General features: G+C 38.6%; 1 protein-coding gene across 3 annotated transcripts; it reads left to right on the top strand.

The window, feature by feature from the left end:
- The first annotated feature begins 6,636 nt into the window (after window positions 1-6,636).
- LOC103708044 (protein TIC 20-I, chloroplastic-like) lies at window positions 6,637-11,598 on the top strand. Of its 3 annotated transcripts, none has more exons than XM_008792796.4 (3): window positions 6,637-6,778; window positions 6,911-7,099; window positions 10,736-11,598. In XM_008792796.4, exons 2-3 carry the CDS (start codon window positions 6,925-6,927, stop codon window positions 11,386-11,388), a joined length of 828 nt encoding a protein of 275 aa, XP_008791018.3. In that variant the 5' UTR covers window positions 6,637-6,778; window positions 6,911-6,924; the 3' UTR covers window positions 11,389-11,598. The 3 variants fall into 3 exon arrangements, with proteins under 3 accessions (XP_008791018.3, XP_008791019.3, XP_026660808.3); XM_008792797.4 differs by having other exon boundaries at window positions 6,643-6,778; window positions 6,893-7,099; XM_026805007.3 differs by having other exon boundaries at window positions 6,649-6,778; window positions 6,873-7,099.
- Window positions 11,599-13,623: the final 2,025 nt, after the last annotated feature.

Below are 13,623 nucleotides of genomic sequence, written 5' to 3' on the forward strand. Positions count from 1 at the left end.
CTCTGTTATTGTATAAATGCCCCTGATATAACGGTTGTTCTAACGGTGTTAAGAAAAATCATATTTATATTAATTAAAAATAAAATAAAATTTGAAATTATGCTATTGTCTCTATCTTTTTTCCAATGATCGCGATCCCTTATAAATATTTCTGTTTGCCCGTCTACCCATTAAGGGTATTTTAGTTATTTTAATTTGGAACCGTTACTTTTTAACAGCGTTAGATAGCCTGAGTACATATGCAAAAACAAGAATAAAAAAAAGGTAGAATAGGAAAACAAGTATTTTAAGAGGGTATATATGCAAATATCAATTTTGAAAGGGTATTAATGCAAAATTTGATATTTAGAAGGGTATTTATGCAAAAAAATCCTAATAGAAAACATTCTTTTCTTTCTAATTATAAGGTAACGACTACAGGTTGCTCATGTTAGCTGAGAGAACAAAGTAAGAATCTCATAAAAAAACTGGCGATGGTCATGATATCCTTCCTCTGTTATGAGTAGCCTCACACAACATTGTATCTTGTGATGTTTCCAAGGATGTCCAAAGTTTTGCAACCAAACATGGAGGAGAGTTGAATGCACCTGGTAGCTAACAACCATTGGTGCCTTTTTGATCACTCCTTTTATTGCAAGTGCTAGGATATTGTTGGAAGTTGTAGGGAGAAAAAGGAAACTTTATTAATATTCGTTTGTCTAGTTTCAAATGTTGTGGATAGTTATGCAATTAAGATCTTGTTAGACTTGATATGGTCTAACTATAGTTCATGTTTTACAAAAACACCGGCTACAAGGCTCATTATAACCATCTAGAGATACAATTGGAGCCCTATGATGAGTAGGACCAATATTGAGAACTCCAAATGCTAGACTCAAGTGATCTCCCACTTCTCATAGCTGCAAAACCCTAAAGCTACTTCCTGTTGTATTTGTGGTTGGAGAGAAAAAAGTGGTTGGTTGTTGATTATCGAAGAATTCGGCATGAATTGGTATACTCTAACCTCAAGTTATGATCCTATACATTTCTATGATTTATCCTAGCAATACAGTTAGACTTATAGATCTAACGAAAGCCTAACAAAAATACGAGTTTTGTGCAAGCATCCTTATTGAAAGAATTTAGTTTGAGCACAAGAAAAGAAGAAATTCAAATATTTTTTTTCTTAGCTGTTAATGATGTATGCATCATGAATTGCAAATACAAGTAACAAATATTTAAAAAAATAGATAGAGTAAATGGCTGCTCAACATTTAATTGTGTTCCACTTAAATGGATTTAGATTGCATGGTTCCTTAAGTAGCCATTTGAGCATTTGAAAATTGAATCCTAGGGGCCTTGCAAGGAATATTAGATAAATCCATACAAACTGGTACATCTTATTATATAGTATATTAGGAAGTGAAAATAAATTAAAATCACTAGTTTTACCAAACTTATTGCTAGATCATAAATAAAGAGTCCAATAAATCAAAAAAACAAGGTGTCTTAATGGTTCTGGTAACCGACGCCAACTATCCTCCCACTGCTCATGTTCATCAGAATAGCTAGACCTTGTAACCACCTATCAGACCGATAATTATGCTCGATTGGCCTCAACCCATCTCTACCCTTCATTTGGCTTGTTCTATAATAGTTTGCTTTAGACATTTTCCTCTAATCGGCCTATGGCATGGTCATTTGCGATTCGAGATGTATTTGGACCGGTTCGGTCAGCTCCCCTTATGCCTCACTTGTCCATTTCGGTCTATCAAATCTCTCTTTTACCAACTATCCGTGTAACTAAATCAGCTTTAGATCTTAGCTCAAGGTTTAAGGTTCTTGTTTGGTCCTACTTAGAGCCGTCATGTATGCGATGACCCCATGAATATCATGATGTGGTGCAGACAATTACTGCCCATATCTACTTTATAAACACCAAAAAAACTGAGAGGGTAATTTGATCTTTATGATAAAATCTAAGCTCTCATAAAGTTCGATTCATATTAAATGTACATTATTTTCTTTACTTATTCTCTGTATTGATCTATTACTTCAACTAAATGCTAAAATATCCTTATTCTATGAAAGCAGTCCCATCCATTCAACATCAACAATCCAAGGGATATAACCCTTTCAAAATCAAATCCGCAACCAAACACCTGCTAAAGGAATATACTGTTTAATTTGTTAAATTGATGAGGTTCTTGAAACATATTGAAGCTCCTCACTGTTAGCATCCCACAAATGCCATGAAAATTCGAAATAATTTTCAGATTGCAGCGGAAAAACTATACGGGATCCGTTCATCGCATGAACATATTTTAAAACCATTCATTTATAGATAGATTAGAATTAAATTATTTTAAACTATTTTAAAATCATTAAGAAGATCAGATCTTCACCTTGTGCGGGTAGATGGTCTCCGCAAATCTGATTTACGTGGTATTTGATCAAGGCTCAGTGGAAGCCGCACACGCGTCCGGCCTCTACAGGTATCCACACGAAGTACTGACTCGATCGAAGCCTTTGGATCTCACCAGAATGCTAGCTCCCTTGCAGAGATGGCTATGGATGGCTGAAGTCCTCTCCTTTGAATCAACCTTTGATTGGCTTGAGAGGAAGAAGAAGAAGGATGGATTTAGGAAGAAGAAAACAAGACCCGCAGCCTTTCTCTTTTTCTTCCTTTTTGGAACCAAGATGAAGAAGGAAGAGGGCGTCCCAAGCTTTTCTTTTTCTTCTCTTGATTGTGGCTCAAAGGAGGAAGATGGAGGAGGGCGCTCACGGCTGGAATGAGGAGAAAAACCTTTCTTTTTTTTTTTTTGGCCGAAATTCCATGCTCCCTTTTAATTAGTTAAGAGATAAGGATGAGTTCCTATTTTTTAGGAACTCATCTTTATCTCTTCTTTTGGCTAACAAGGAGGGGCGTGCGCCCCTCCTCTTTCTCCCACGCACACCCCAAGGGGAGGGGCGTGGGCCCCTCCCTCAAGTTCATTTAAATCTGCTATTTAAATAAATTAAAGGGGGTTTTAATTTGGGTCCATTGCATGAGTCCAATCCTAGTCAAAATAGGATTTTTATGAACCCATTTCAATTTCCTCCAATTCCTAATCCAATTAGAATTTAATTGAGCCATGACTCTATTGAACTCTTCAATCCTAATCCAATTAGGAGTCATGAAATTAATTAGATTAAATTTAAAATTAATTAGGACTTAAGAAAATCCTAATCTAATCAGGACTTGTTCAATTTTCAGCCCTAAGACAATTTGGACTTTAGAAATCCTATTCCAAATAGGATCCTAATTTAATTTGAAATCCTAATCCAATTAGGACTCCAAAGATCCTACTCCAAGTAGGACTCATGATCAAGTCCAATTAATTAAATTCAATTAATTAAATTAAATTACAATCCGATTGCAATTATTCCTTCTTCTAGCCACTAACTCTTAGCGGGTTTTCATTTATCAATCTAATTGATTATTTGTGATTCCTAATCACATTCAACCATTGGATCGGTCAATACCTCTAATGTGTGTGACCCCATAGGTTCCATTCTGACTGGTAGTGAGATATATTATGATCTCTATCACAATATCATTGAAAACTCCTTTCAATGGGTTGAAACAATTCCAACTCAACTCACCAGGGATTATCGACCATCGAGATGATCCCTGTGAGTCTCACCATCCACCAGTGACACCTAGCAGTATGTAGTGGCCACCCAGCAGAATAGAATGATGAACCTCTAGGTGCAGCAATCGTATGATACGGTCCTTCTATCACGGATCCCTACAGACCAGAGGTCATGGATAACTCGTCAAACCCCGTCGTCTGTCATATGTCTAGATTTATTTGACTTAAGTTCGATAGTGAAAAACTCTTTCTCCACTTTATATTTCTGCCCTGGCCAAGGTCTTAGAACTCAGTCTAACAAATCACATAGGATCACTCCTCTTCTATCAAGGTCGATAGATTCCATGTAAGTGCATACCCTACTCCTACAGTGAACTTACTGCAGCCAATCTACACTACAAGGACCCATATAGCTAGAGACCATGTATACGTGTAGTCAAACTACAATAACCTCACTGTGAGTAGCCGAAGCACCGCAGGTCAAAGGACCAGTCATACTACTGCAACATCAAGCAAGTCACTGACGAGTGGATAGACATCCAAGTGACTTCTTGTCTTGGTCACGCTCAGTACCCTTGTTCTCTAACAAGCACCTGCACTATCACTTCAGTGTCCCTACACTGTGGACTCGAGTCTCGTCCATCCAGAAGAAAAGTGATCTGTGCACTGATCGGATCGATCACCATCCTCGTGATGATCCATTGATCAGGAGCATTTAGAAATTAATCACCAATGATACATGGCTCAAATTCTCAACTCTTGAGAATATGTATTATCATCTTATTAATTCCTTAGACGATTCATAGACACATAAACAATATGAATGAAAAAGATGCCCATTTATTATTCAATAATAATAAAGTCAAGTACAAATTTATGTCCTAGAATAAATAATGTGTCCGCCAGATTGGCTTCTAGGGCATACATCTAACAATCACATGGCTTCCATTTGTATGAGGTTGCTATAGAACTTATTTGCCTTTTTCTTTGGGAGTTTTTTAGTTGATCAGAAGATTTTGCACGGTTGATCCATTTCTTAAAGATGATGTGGTATCTTTCAAGTTCCATTGTATGTGCTCACAGATGCCTCAACTCAATAATTATTTTCAAAACCTGGTTTTTCCTGGTATTGCTGCAAGAAGATTAGTTTTGTGGTGATCTATGCCTTCTAACTACTTTCGAATATGATATGGACATTCATATGAATCCAGGTATTAAATTTTGGCAGGGGTGTGCAATTTCTTCCTCATACCAAGAAAATGATTTGCCTACTCTTTTTTTTTGAGTATTTCTTTGTTACCGCCCGATTGTTTGTGTTGGATGAAACTGCGTTTGTCTTAGGTCATAAAATTCAGAAAGAGAATACCAAGAATTTTTTTAGGATTGGTTAAGTATGACAGTTGTGACATAGATTTGGTAATTTGACTACCTAGTTTGCTTCTGCATGCAATTTATCTATTTCCACAATAGGCCATTCCACTAGATCCCTATAGTATGATCAGATAATCTAAAATAGATTAGCAAATGTGTTCCTTTTCTTCGTATTTTCTTCCTTTCTTCTGCATATATACTTGGGTTTATCTCTACAAATTGCAACTAACAACCTCTTCATGAAGGTCATTGTCTTCTTCTCATCATATCATAGATGTTTTCTAGAAGTTTTATGGTAACCTTTTAGTGTTAAGCTTATCATGCATGTGTGAGGGTTTAAACAAATGCCTTCGCTGCTGCTGCTTCTACTATTATTGTGGTTCAAATCTGGTCCGAGGGTGACCACGCTAGAGGAGTCAGAGGAGCTGCCGGAGTATGAAAGGAGAGGACAGGGGCCACCTCCTGCGCGGCGATATACCTGCACAAAACCTCACCGGTGGAGTTCCGGTGAGGCCCCTCCGACGCTCAAGTTAGAGTGGGATATATTTGGTCCAGCCCCTAAAGTCCTTTTGGCGTTACCTATTGAGATTTTTTATAGTCCCAGTAGGAGCGCTTAGGTGGCGGAGGTATGGCCCGTTCCCATCATGAGTGGGAGTGGCGCGCAGCCAGAGCTTGCTTGTGGCGCACGGTGTAGTCCGTTCTTGGTGACGGTAAGGCGTTGACAGATGTGGCAGGGCATGGTTGGGACAGCAGGACATGGTCCCTGATTGATATGTCGTGGCGTGGTCAGCAAACAAAACAGTGTGCGATGAGGCTGCTGCAGGGCATGACTACAGCATGTGGACGACGAGGTTGGCCTTCTGAGGTCGACTCGGCCTTCTGAGACTGGCCTCCTTAGCTCGGCCTTCTGAGGTTAGCTCGGCCTTCTGAGGTTGGCCTCCTTAGCTCAACCTTCTGAAGTTGGCCTTCTGAGCTCGACCTCCTGGAGTTGGCCTTCTGAACTCGGCCTTCTAGGGTTGGCCTCTTGAGCTCGGTTTGGCCAAAATTGGGTGACTTATGCCGAAAAATAGGATGATCCATTTTGCCCCCCATCAACTACTATAATATCTTTAAATATTAAAATACATGATCGGTCTTCAATATGAGAACAAATATTAAAATAAAGTGGATCTAAAACTTGAATAGGATCGTAACGAAAGAATTCTCATATATATTTGGTTGGTAAAAATTGGGCTCCAAAATAGAAATGGGTGGCTTTCACTTCAGCTATTCGGTTGGAAAAGGTGCTATTTCGGTGAAAAAGTAGAAATGCCTAGATTTTTTAAAATTTAATTCTAACTCTCTCCAGTAATCAAATCTTATTTCATCTATAAATTAGATGCATTGGGGCGCGGTACGGCTCTTTCGATTTTTATTCTAGACCTAATTTTGGTTCAATTATGAACTGCCGTTATCCAGTGGCATGTTCGAACCGCTCCAGGTTCGACCGAAACGGCCGGTTTTTTAGAAACATATAAAACGGTCCGATTTGGGGAAAGCAACTAGGGCTCGATTTCTTCATCGTTTGAAAGCCTTGGGGCTCTGGACGTCCCGTTGCCTCCTCGCCTGCCTCGAAGAAGTCTTCTCCGACGCCGGCGGCGGCGTGATCGGAGGGCGGCCGGCGGGCATCGATTAGCCACCGGCCATCCCTCTCTCTTCTGCTTTTCTCTCTTTCTCTCTTCCCGTCCCTCGATTCTTCGCAGGCACCGAAGGCTCCCCTGCCTCTCTCTTCAGTGCTAGCGAGGCTCTGAGAGGTCTCAGCTTCTAACCCTGCAGAAAATTATATATTCATTATTTATGTATGCTGGACCCAAATTTTTATCTTGATTGCAAGTTTTTTTTATTCAGAATCTCTAAAAGTTTCACAGGAATATTTTCTTTTCTAGAGTGTTGGGACAACATGCTTCTCAGTAATTGTGTGGCTTCTGGAAGCCCAGCCATGAAACCAGGGCCCTGCAATATTAAGCGTAATCCTTCTTGGGTATATGCCTCTCCTGTTCGTGCTTCTGCAGCATGTCCAAAATTCAGAAGTCTATCTACAGCTTATCGAGAAAGAAAGCCTTTATCCTTAGGAGGTATGTCCAAGTCCCCGTCTCACATCAAATTTTTGTTGCCTGTAGTTGGTGTATAATCTTTATTAAGAGCAATGTCCGCAAAATTAACCTCTAAAATGGTTCCCTTGGGATGCATATTGTAACCATGACCATACAAATCTGAACAGAAAGAATAAGAAGAAGAAGGAAGAAAGAAAGATCATAACATTCACACCTTGTCCCAGTTATGAGGGATTGGTTTTACAAATCCTCTCTCTTCATACTTAGGCTATGACTCATGTTATTCCAAGCTTTTTCATGTTGTTTTTCTGACTCTTGCCATTGCTTGCTTAGGTGTTCCCTCATTACTAAGGCCCTGTTTGGTAACGCTTTTGAAGAGCCAGGAAGTGCTCTTTGGCGCTCCAAATTTGAGCTATTTGGTGGTGTTTAGTAAAATAAATTTAAAGTGCTTTCTAGCTCCTTAAAAAGCTGAAAAATGTCTATTTAGGAGAAGCTCCAATTTGGAGCTTCTTCCTAAAAGCACTACTTGACTGATGTCAGGAAGCTGTTTTTCATTTAATAAAATTTTCGTAGCAACTAAAATACCCATGCTGACATATTATTATATTATATTATATTGTATTGTATTGTATTTATTATTATATTATACTATATTATATAATATTTTATCATATCCTATCATATTATTATACTATACTATATAATATTATATTACCTTATGTTACTCTATTATTTACATTGTAATAATATTATATTGTAAATTATATTACATTATTATAATAATATTATATTATAACAAATTATACTACATAATAATATTTAATATGTAATAATATATAATATAATATTATATATACAACTATGCAATATCTTTTATTGTTATTTTATCATACTAAAATCACTTTCTCATATTGGTTGTCAAACAAATGTATAAGCTCCATAGCATTTTAGAAATGTAGTTACCAAATAGTAAGTATCTTTTTTTAAAAGCTCTACTTTCAAAAACTCTACTATCAATAGCAATCCCAAACAAAGCTTAAATCCTCAGGTGAAAATTAGATTGTCTCTCCTTCTTGGTCCCTCCTCAAATCTTAACTATGCAAGCCCAAATCATTCCAATTGTTTCCCCATTGCTTGTTATTTCGCGCAACTCCTACAGCTCTATTCATATAGAGTACCCCAATATGACATCATTGTTACCTAAATATTTTGGTTTCTAGGATATTTGGAGTCTTAGCACCTTTAGGCACTTTGGTACGGCACAATATTGCATCTCTCCTTGGCATCTTGAAATGGTGTCATACTTGCGTTACTCAGAGATAGAGGTTTTAACATTTTTTTTTGAGAATCATATCACTTGAAGTCTTTTGTATAACTATGGCACTTCAAGTCTCACTATTACATGTTAATGCACCACCTACTTACTACATAGGTGTGCTACTTTTTTCTTTGTTTTTATTTATGTAATAGGTGCTACTTTTTGAATATAACCACCATCTAGTAGTTAGTGATATATGTACGCACATATCTAAATGCATATGCATGTAGGAGTCACTGAACCGGTACAGTGACCTATATAGGTCAGCTAATAGTACGGTATGGTACGAGTCCATACCGTGCCAGAGTTACCGAATTGGGGAGAGGAAGGAGAGTGGGGAAGAGAAAGGGATGTAGAGGGAGAGAGGGGAGAGGAAGGAGTGTGATGGGGGGGGGGGGAGGGAGAGGTGGAGTGTGTGTGAGAGAGAGAGAGACAAAGAGGAAAGGCAGAGGCATAGCCATCATAGCACCGCTGCCGCTAACAGAGGCAAAGGGGGTGTAGTGCTGAGGGCAACAATCAATGAGAAGGCTAGGCGGATGATCTTGATGCCGGATTATCGACGGGTTATCATGGCAATGGCCGCTGGGACCAAGAACTAGAATGTCGCCGTGACAGCATCATCCTTAACTCCAATGAGCAGGCAAAGACAAAACAAGAGAGGAGGGGAGGGCTTACCTTGAGCGACGTTCGACAAAGAGGCCCTCACGAGGTGGAGAGAGCGGCCGAGAGAGCAAACAAGTCTCTCAAAGCTTTGTTCAAATGGATGGACCGATAGAGTGATTTTATAGCCTGAATCGACCTGCATGACCGAACTATCCCGGGTCGGTGTCGGTTGATACGGGCCGAACTGCGTGGTTCGTTCAATTCAACATTCTTTGTATGCATTTACCTATTATACATCCACAAGCACACCTGTTGTATGTCATGTAAGCAAGTATCTCTATCTTAGTATTTTTAGAGGTTGAAGTGGCATACATTTTGGGACAACAAGCACTAGAATACTAGTCACAGTTCTTTGTGTCTTGGAAACACAAGAATTTTAAGTTTTCACAATAGGATGCACCACCATCAGATAAAATAAATAAAAAATAAAGGATATTGAAAATGAGTTGTTATAGTCAATCCCTTTTAGTACAGCCTTTTGATCATATACATCAAGTATTTTAAGTGGTAAAAAAGAGGATCTCCTTGTCTAGCCCTGATTGATTTAGAACCTTTTAAGGAATGTATTAACAAGTATAAGGGGAAAGGCTGAAGATATGCAAATTCTAAGTCATCTTTTAATAATTTATGCTAGAAATCCATCTCATTCATGATAAAAAAACAAGATTTGTTCTTATTAAACACTGCCTCAAGAAACTAAGATTTTTCACCCTTGGCTTGGCTTTTGATAAATTGATGGCCAATGGAAACCAACCAATATAAAGCACCTATTGATAAAAGCACTTTTGTTTAAGTTGATCGAATACTTCCTCATTCAAGGGCAAGTGCGCTATTAATTCCTTTGTCAAATCCAAAAGCATGCTTGAAGTCTTAAAGTCAGTTAGTCGTATGCTTCATTGCTCCGTCTTAGCGTTGAGTGGCAAAAATTCTCTTTATTCACTTCAATAACATGTTGGTTATATGGAATACTTGAGGTCACTTGTACTCACGTTAGAACTATATGAATTGCCGTTTTCACCAACAAAAAAAAAAAAAAAAAAAAAAAAAAACTTGAGGTCACTTTTGTGATCATCCTAAAAGTTTGCTAAGAATATGCAAGAGAGCGTCCAAGCTAGGGGCTTTATTTAGTAGCATCCTAAAAACAATCTCCCTATGGGCCTATTCGGGAAAATCCTGCTGGATCTAGTGGGATCTGGCATGATGGTCTAGAGAGAGAGAGAGCACATGTGCAAGGAGGGGGCCATGGAGGGTAAGGGAGGTATGTGGTCGTGGGACACACCTGGCAGGCTTTTTTCACAAAAAAAAAAAAAAGTCCTTGATCTATCAGGTTCTGTCCCTCTCCCTTCTCCTGCTCCCTCACTTCCTTGCCCCTGCACTATCCCTCTCCACCTATCCTGCCAGGTCTCGCAGGATTTCGCGAAACATGACCTATATGTTTTGTTGTGGGTAGATGAGGTTATATTTGATTAGAAAATACATGCATTTCCTAACCCAATACTAACATCCAATGTGGAAAAAATTCACATGTAAAAGTTGAGCTATCATCACAAGATAACAAGCTGCAAGTTTGCTTGAAGTCTTATCTGATAGTTGATATGATGTGGGTGAACTGGTAAGATGAGTTTCGCACTGATGGTGATTTTCTGGTCTTTTGTTGGTTTAATTTCACGTGACAGGAGGCTCCACTCTACACCTTTCTGGGGCATCAACTTCCTTTCTGAGAGGAGACCATGGTTGCATTGCACAGATAATGCCTTTGTTGGACAGGCACAGGAAGGTGTTGCCTAGAAGCTTAGTGGTCTCTAAAGCATCCAAGAGTTTCTTTAGCTATCCGCAAATGATCACTAAGCCCAAATGGTGGTGGAGGACCTTAGCTTGTATTCCATATCTCCTGCCTCTCCACTATGTATGGTTTTATGCTGATACGACATACCAACTACACAACTTCCTTGAAGACTTTGACTTCCTAACAAACCCCTTCCTTGATACCATAGCACTATTGCCCAACTGGTTCATGATGGTGGTTCTGTATATAGCTTATCTTGGTGTGGTGAAGAGGAAGGAGTGGCCACATTTCATGCGGTTTCACATTACAATGGCAATGCTCCTTGACACCGCCCTTCAGGCCTTGGCTATTGCATGTAGTTGGATGCCAAATGCTATATTCCGTGGTAAGCTTGCAATCTATTTCTGGGTTGCGGTTGCATTTGTGCAGATGTACGTGGTGCTTGAATGTATGAGATGCGCACTTGCAGGCCAGTATGCGGATGTCCCATTTATGTCTGATGCAGCATATTTTCATACAGACTTGCTTTTGTTTGGATTATAGGCAGTTTCTTCCTTCTGTTTTCTTTCTTGTCTCCAGACAGTAATAGTGGAATGATGTTATCAGGAAAAAAAAAAAGGGTAATGATACAGTGAGACTTGAGTATCAGGAGAAATTAGGATTGAATGAGCTCTATAAGGGGTGTTTCCAACTTGTAAGCCTGATTGGGTCCAAAGAATTGATAGGAATATTTTGTTGATGTGCTTATTTGTTTATTTCGTATATTGAGGAACTTGAATAATTGAATGAATGTATTTGCTGCATTAAATTCTTGCCCTAGCTGCATTAAAAGAATAACATGTTATCGTCAGGTTTATTATTGTCGACATGCCTCAGTTACCACTGAAGAAAACGTTAGAGCAACTCCATGGCTTGTTCTTGATTCCTTTACAGGCCTCTTTCGTTAATAATACAGAATTTTAATCAATCAGCCTGTGTCTTAAAATGAGAACGCTCAGAGGTTCAGTTGAAACTTAGCATTCATTTCTTTCAGATAGTATTGGAATGACCTATCATATGCACCGGGTTAAGACATCATTTTTTTTAATGGGTAAGAGGAACGCATCTTGAAATCTGCTTATTAGTATTGATTAAATATTTGAAGTTTATTATGTTTGGTGGCTAATGTTTTAAGGGGCAAAGGTAGAAATCGAATGTGTTATGTTCAAGTATAAACTAGTACGATTGCTTATGGTTGAAGGTAAATTAGTCATGGCAGCATCATATCTTTTTTTTTGTCTTATCCGAAGTCATGGGGGGACTGGTTCTCCACAGAACATGAACTAGTCTCGGCAGAGAGCATGCCGGTACTGCTTGGGTGCAGAACTTGAACTAATCTCGGCAGATGACTTGCCGGGACTGCTTTAATGCAGCATATGAACTAATCTCAGTGCAGCCATGTCTGGACTAGTTGAAAGTTGAAACTCATATAAGAATTAAATTCACATAAAAAAGTTTTTGACAATTATAAACTTGTCTCCGCAGCATGCCGGGCACTGGTTGAGAATTAGATTATTTCTTAAAATATGTACTAGTGAGGACCAGTTGAAATTTGCCCTAACTACTTGTCAAAAAAAAGGTCCCAGTTCGAAGTAGAGGAAGAAAGGGAGAAAGAAGGGGGCACAATTACTGTAAGTTTCTTAAATTTTTTTTATACATCTTTATTTTCTGGCTCAGTAGTTTTCGTTTTTTACCACACTTCTTTGAGAATTTCGGTTATATTCGTGGGTGGTGTTAGGGTTTTGAAAGGAATGAATATTTTGTTCTTATTTGTTGATGTCATCTAGCACTTGTCAAAAATAGAGATAAATAAATAAGACCTTATGCATATTTTGTTATTATTTATGTATGTCATGTCTCCTCATCTCGTTCAACATCCGGGTGCATGTTCATTGCTCATTCAATTTCTCAGTTTACAACTAAGTTCTGTTTTATATACCTACACCACCCGTTTCCAAATTCTTTATATGATTCTGTGAACCAGGCAGCTTATAGATGACATCCTCAGGATACAATTCAGAATCTGATAGCACTGCTAAATTTTGAATGATATATCACAATTCTAGGCACTTAGCTTTTTTGAGACTTATTGTTCCAAACATGCATCTTGAAGGCCATAATAAGGCCATAAAACAGAAACTAACATCATTTGAAGTAGTTATAAGATCTGTTAGTTTTGGAATTGCCATTCCCTTGGGATAGCGGATAGATGTCTTTCTGTGATTGTCAATCTAGGGATTGCTTTATCTAAATTGAAATCCATCATCTTCAAAAATAAGATCTTTGGTAGGTTCATACTTGGTATGCCATCTGGAATTCAATATATCATCAACCTTGATGCCACATAAGCCACATATTTGAATCTGTAGACAGCCATATTTTTTTAGGTCAGGGCCCTTGCACCTGCAGACAACCAGTGACCGTTGGTTGATTCCATTTCTCCATTTTTGAGGGATCTAACTCGGCAAATTCGTGCCCCGCAAAAAGCAGAGGCAAACGACTTCACTGACCAAGAACTACGAGATCGCCCCTTTTATTCTGGGGTGACGGAGGGATCGTACCATTCGAACCTTTTTTTTTTTCATGCTTTTCTTGAAAGTTCATAGAAAGCAGCAATCATTAGGATTTCCCTAATGCTTCCTTCCTTCCCGAAAGGAAGAACGTGAAATTCTGTCAACATACTTGATGCGAGTTGAGATTCTAGGCACCTACCTGCTTCCACAATCATGATATCCATCA

Source organism: Phoenix dactylifera, chromosome 4 (genome assembly GCF_051530095.1).
Source record: "Phoenix dactylifera cultivar Ajwa chromosome 4, Ajwa_hap1_PhDact_Kaust_v1.1, whole genome shotgun sequence".
Classification (NCBI taxonomy): domain Eukaryota; kingdom Viridiplantae; phylum Streptophyta; class Magnoliopsida; order Arecales; family Arecaceae; genus Phoenix; species Phoenix dactylifera.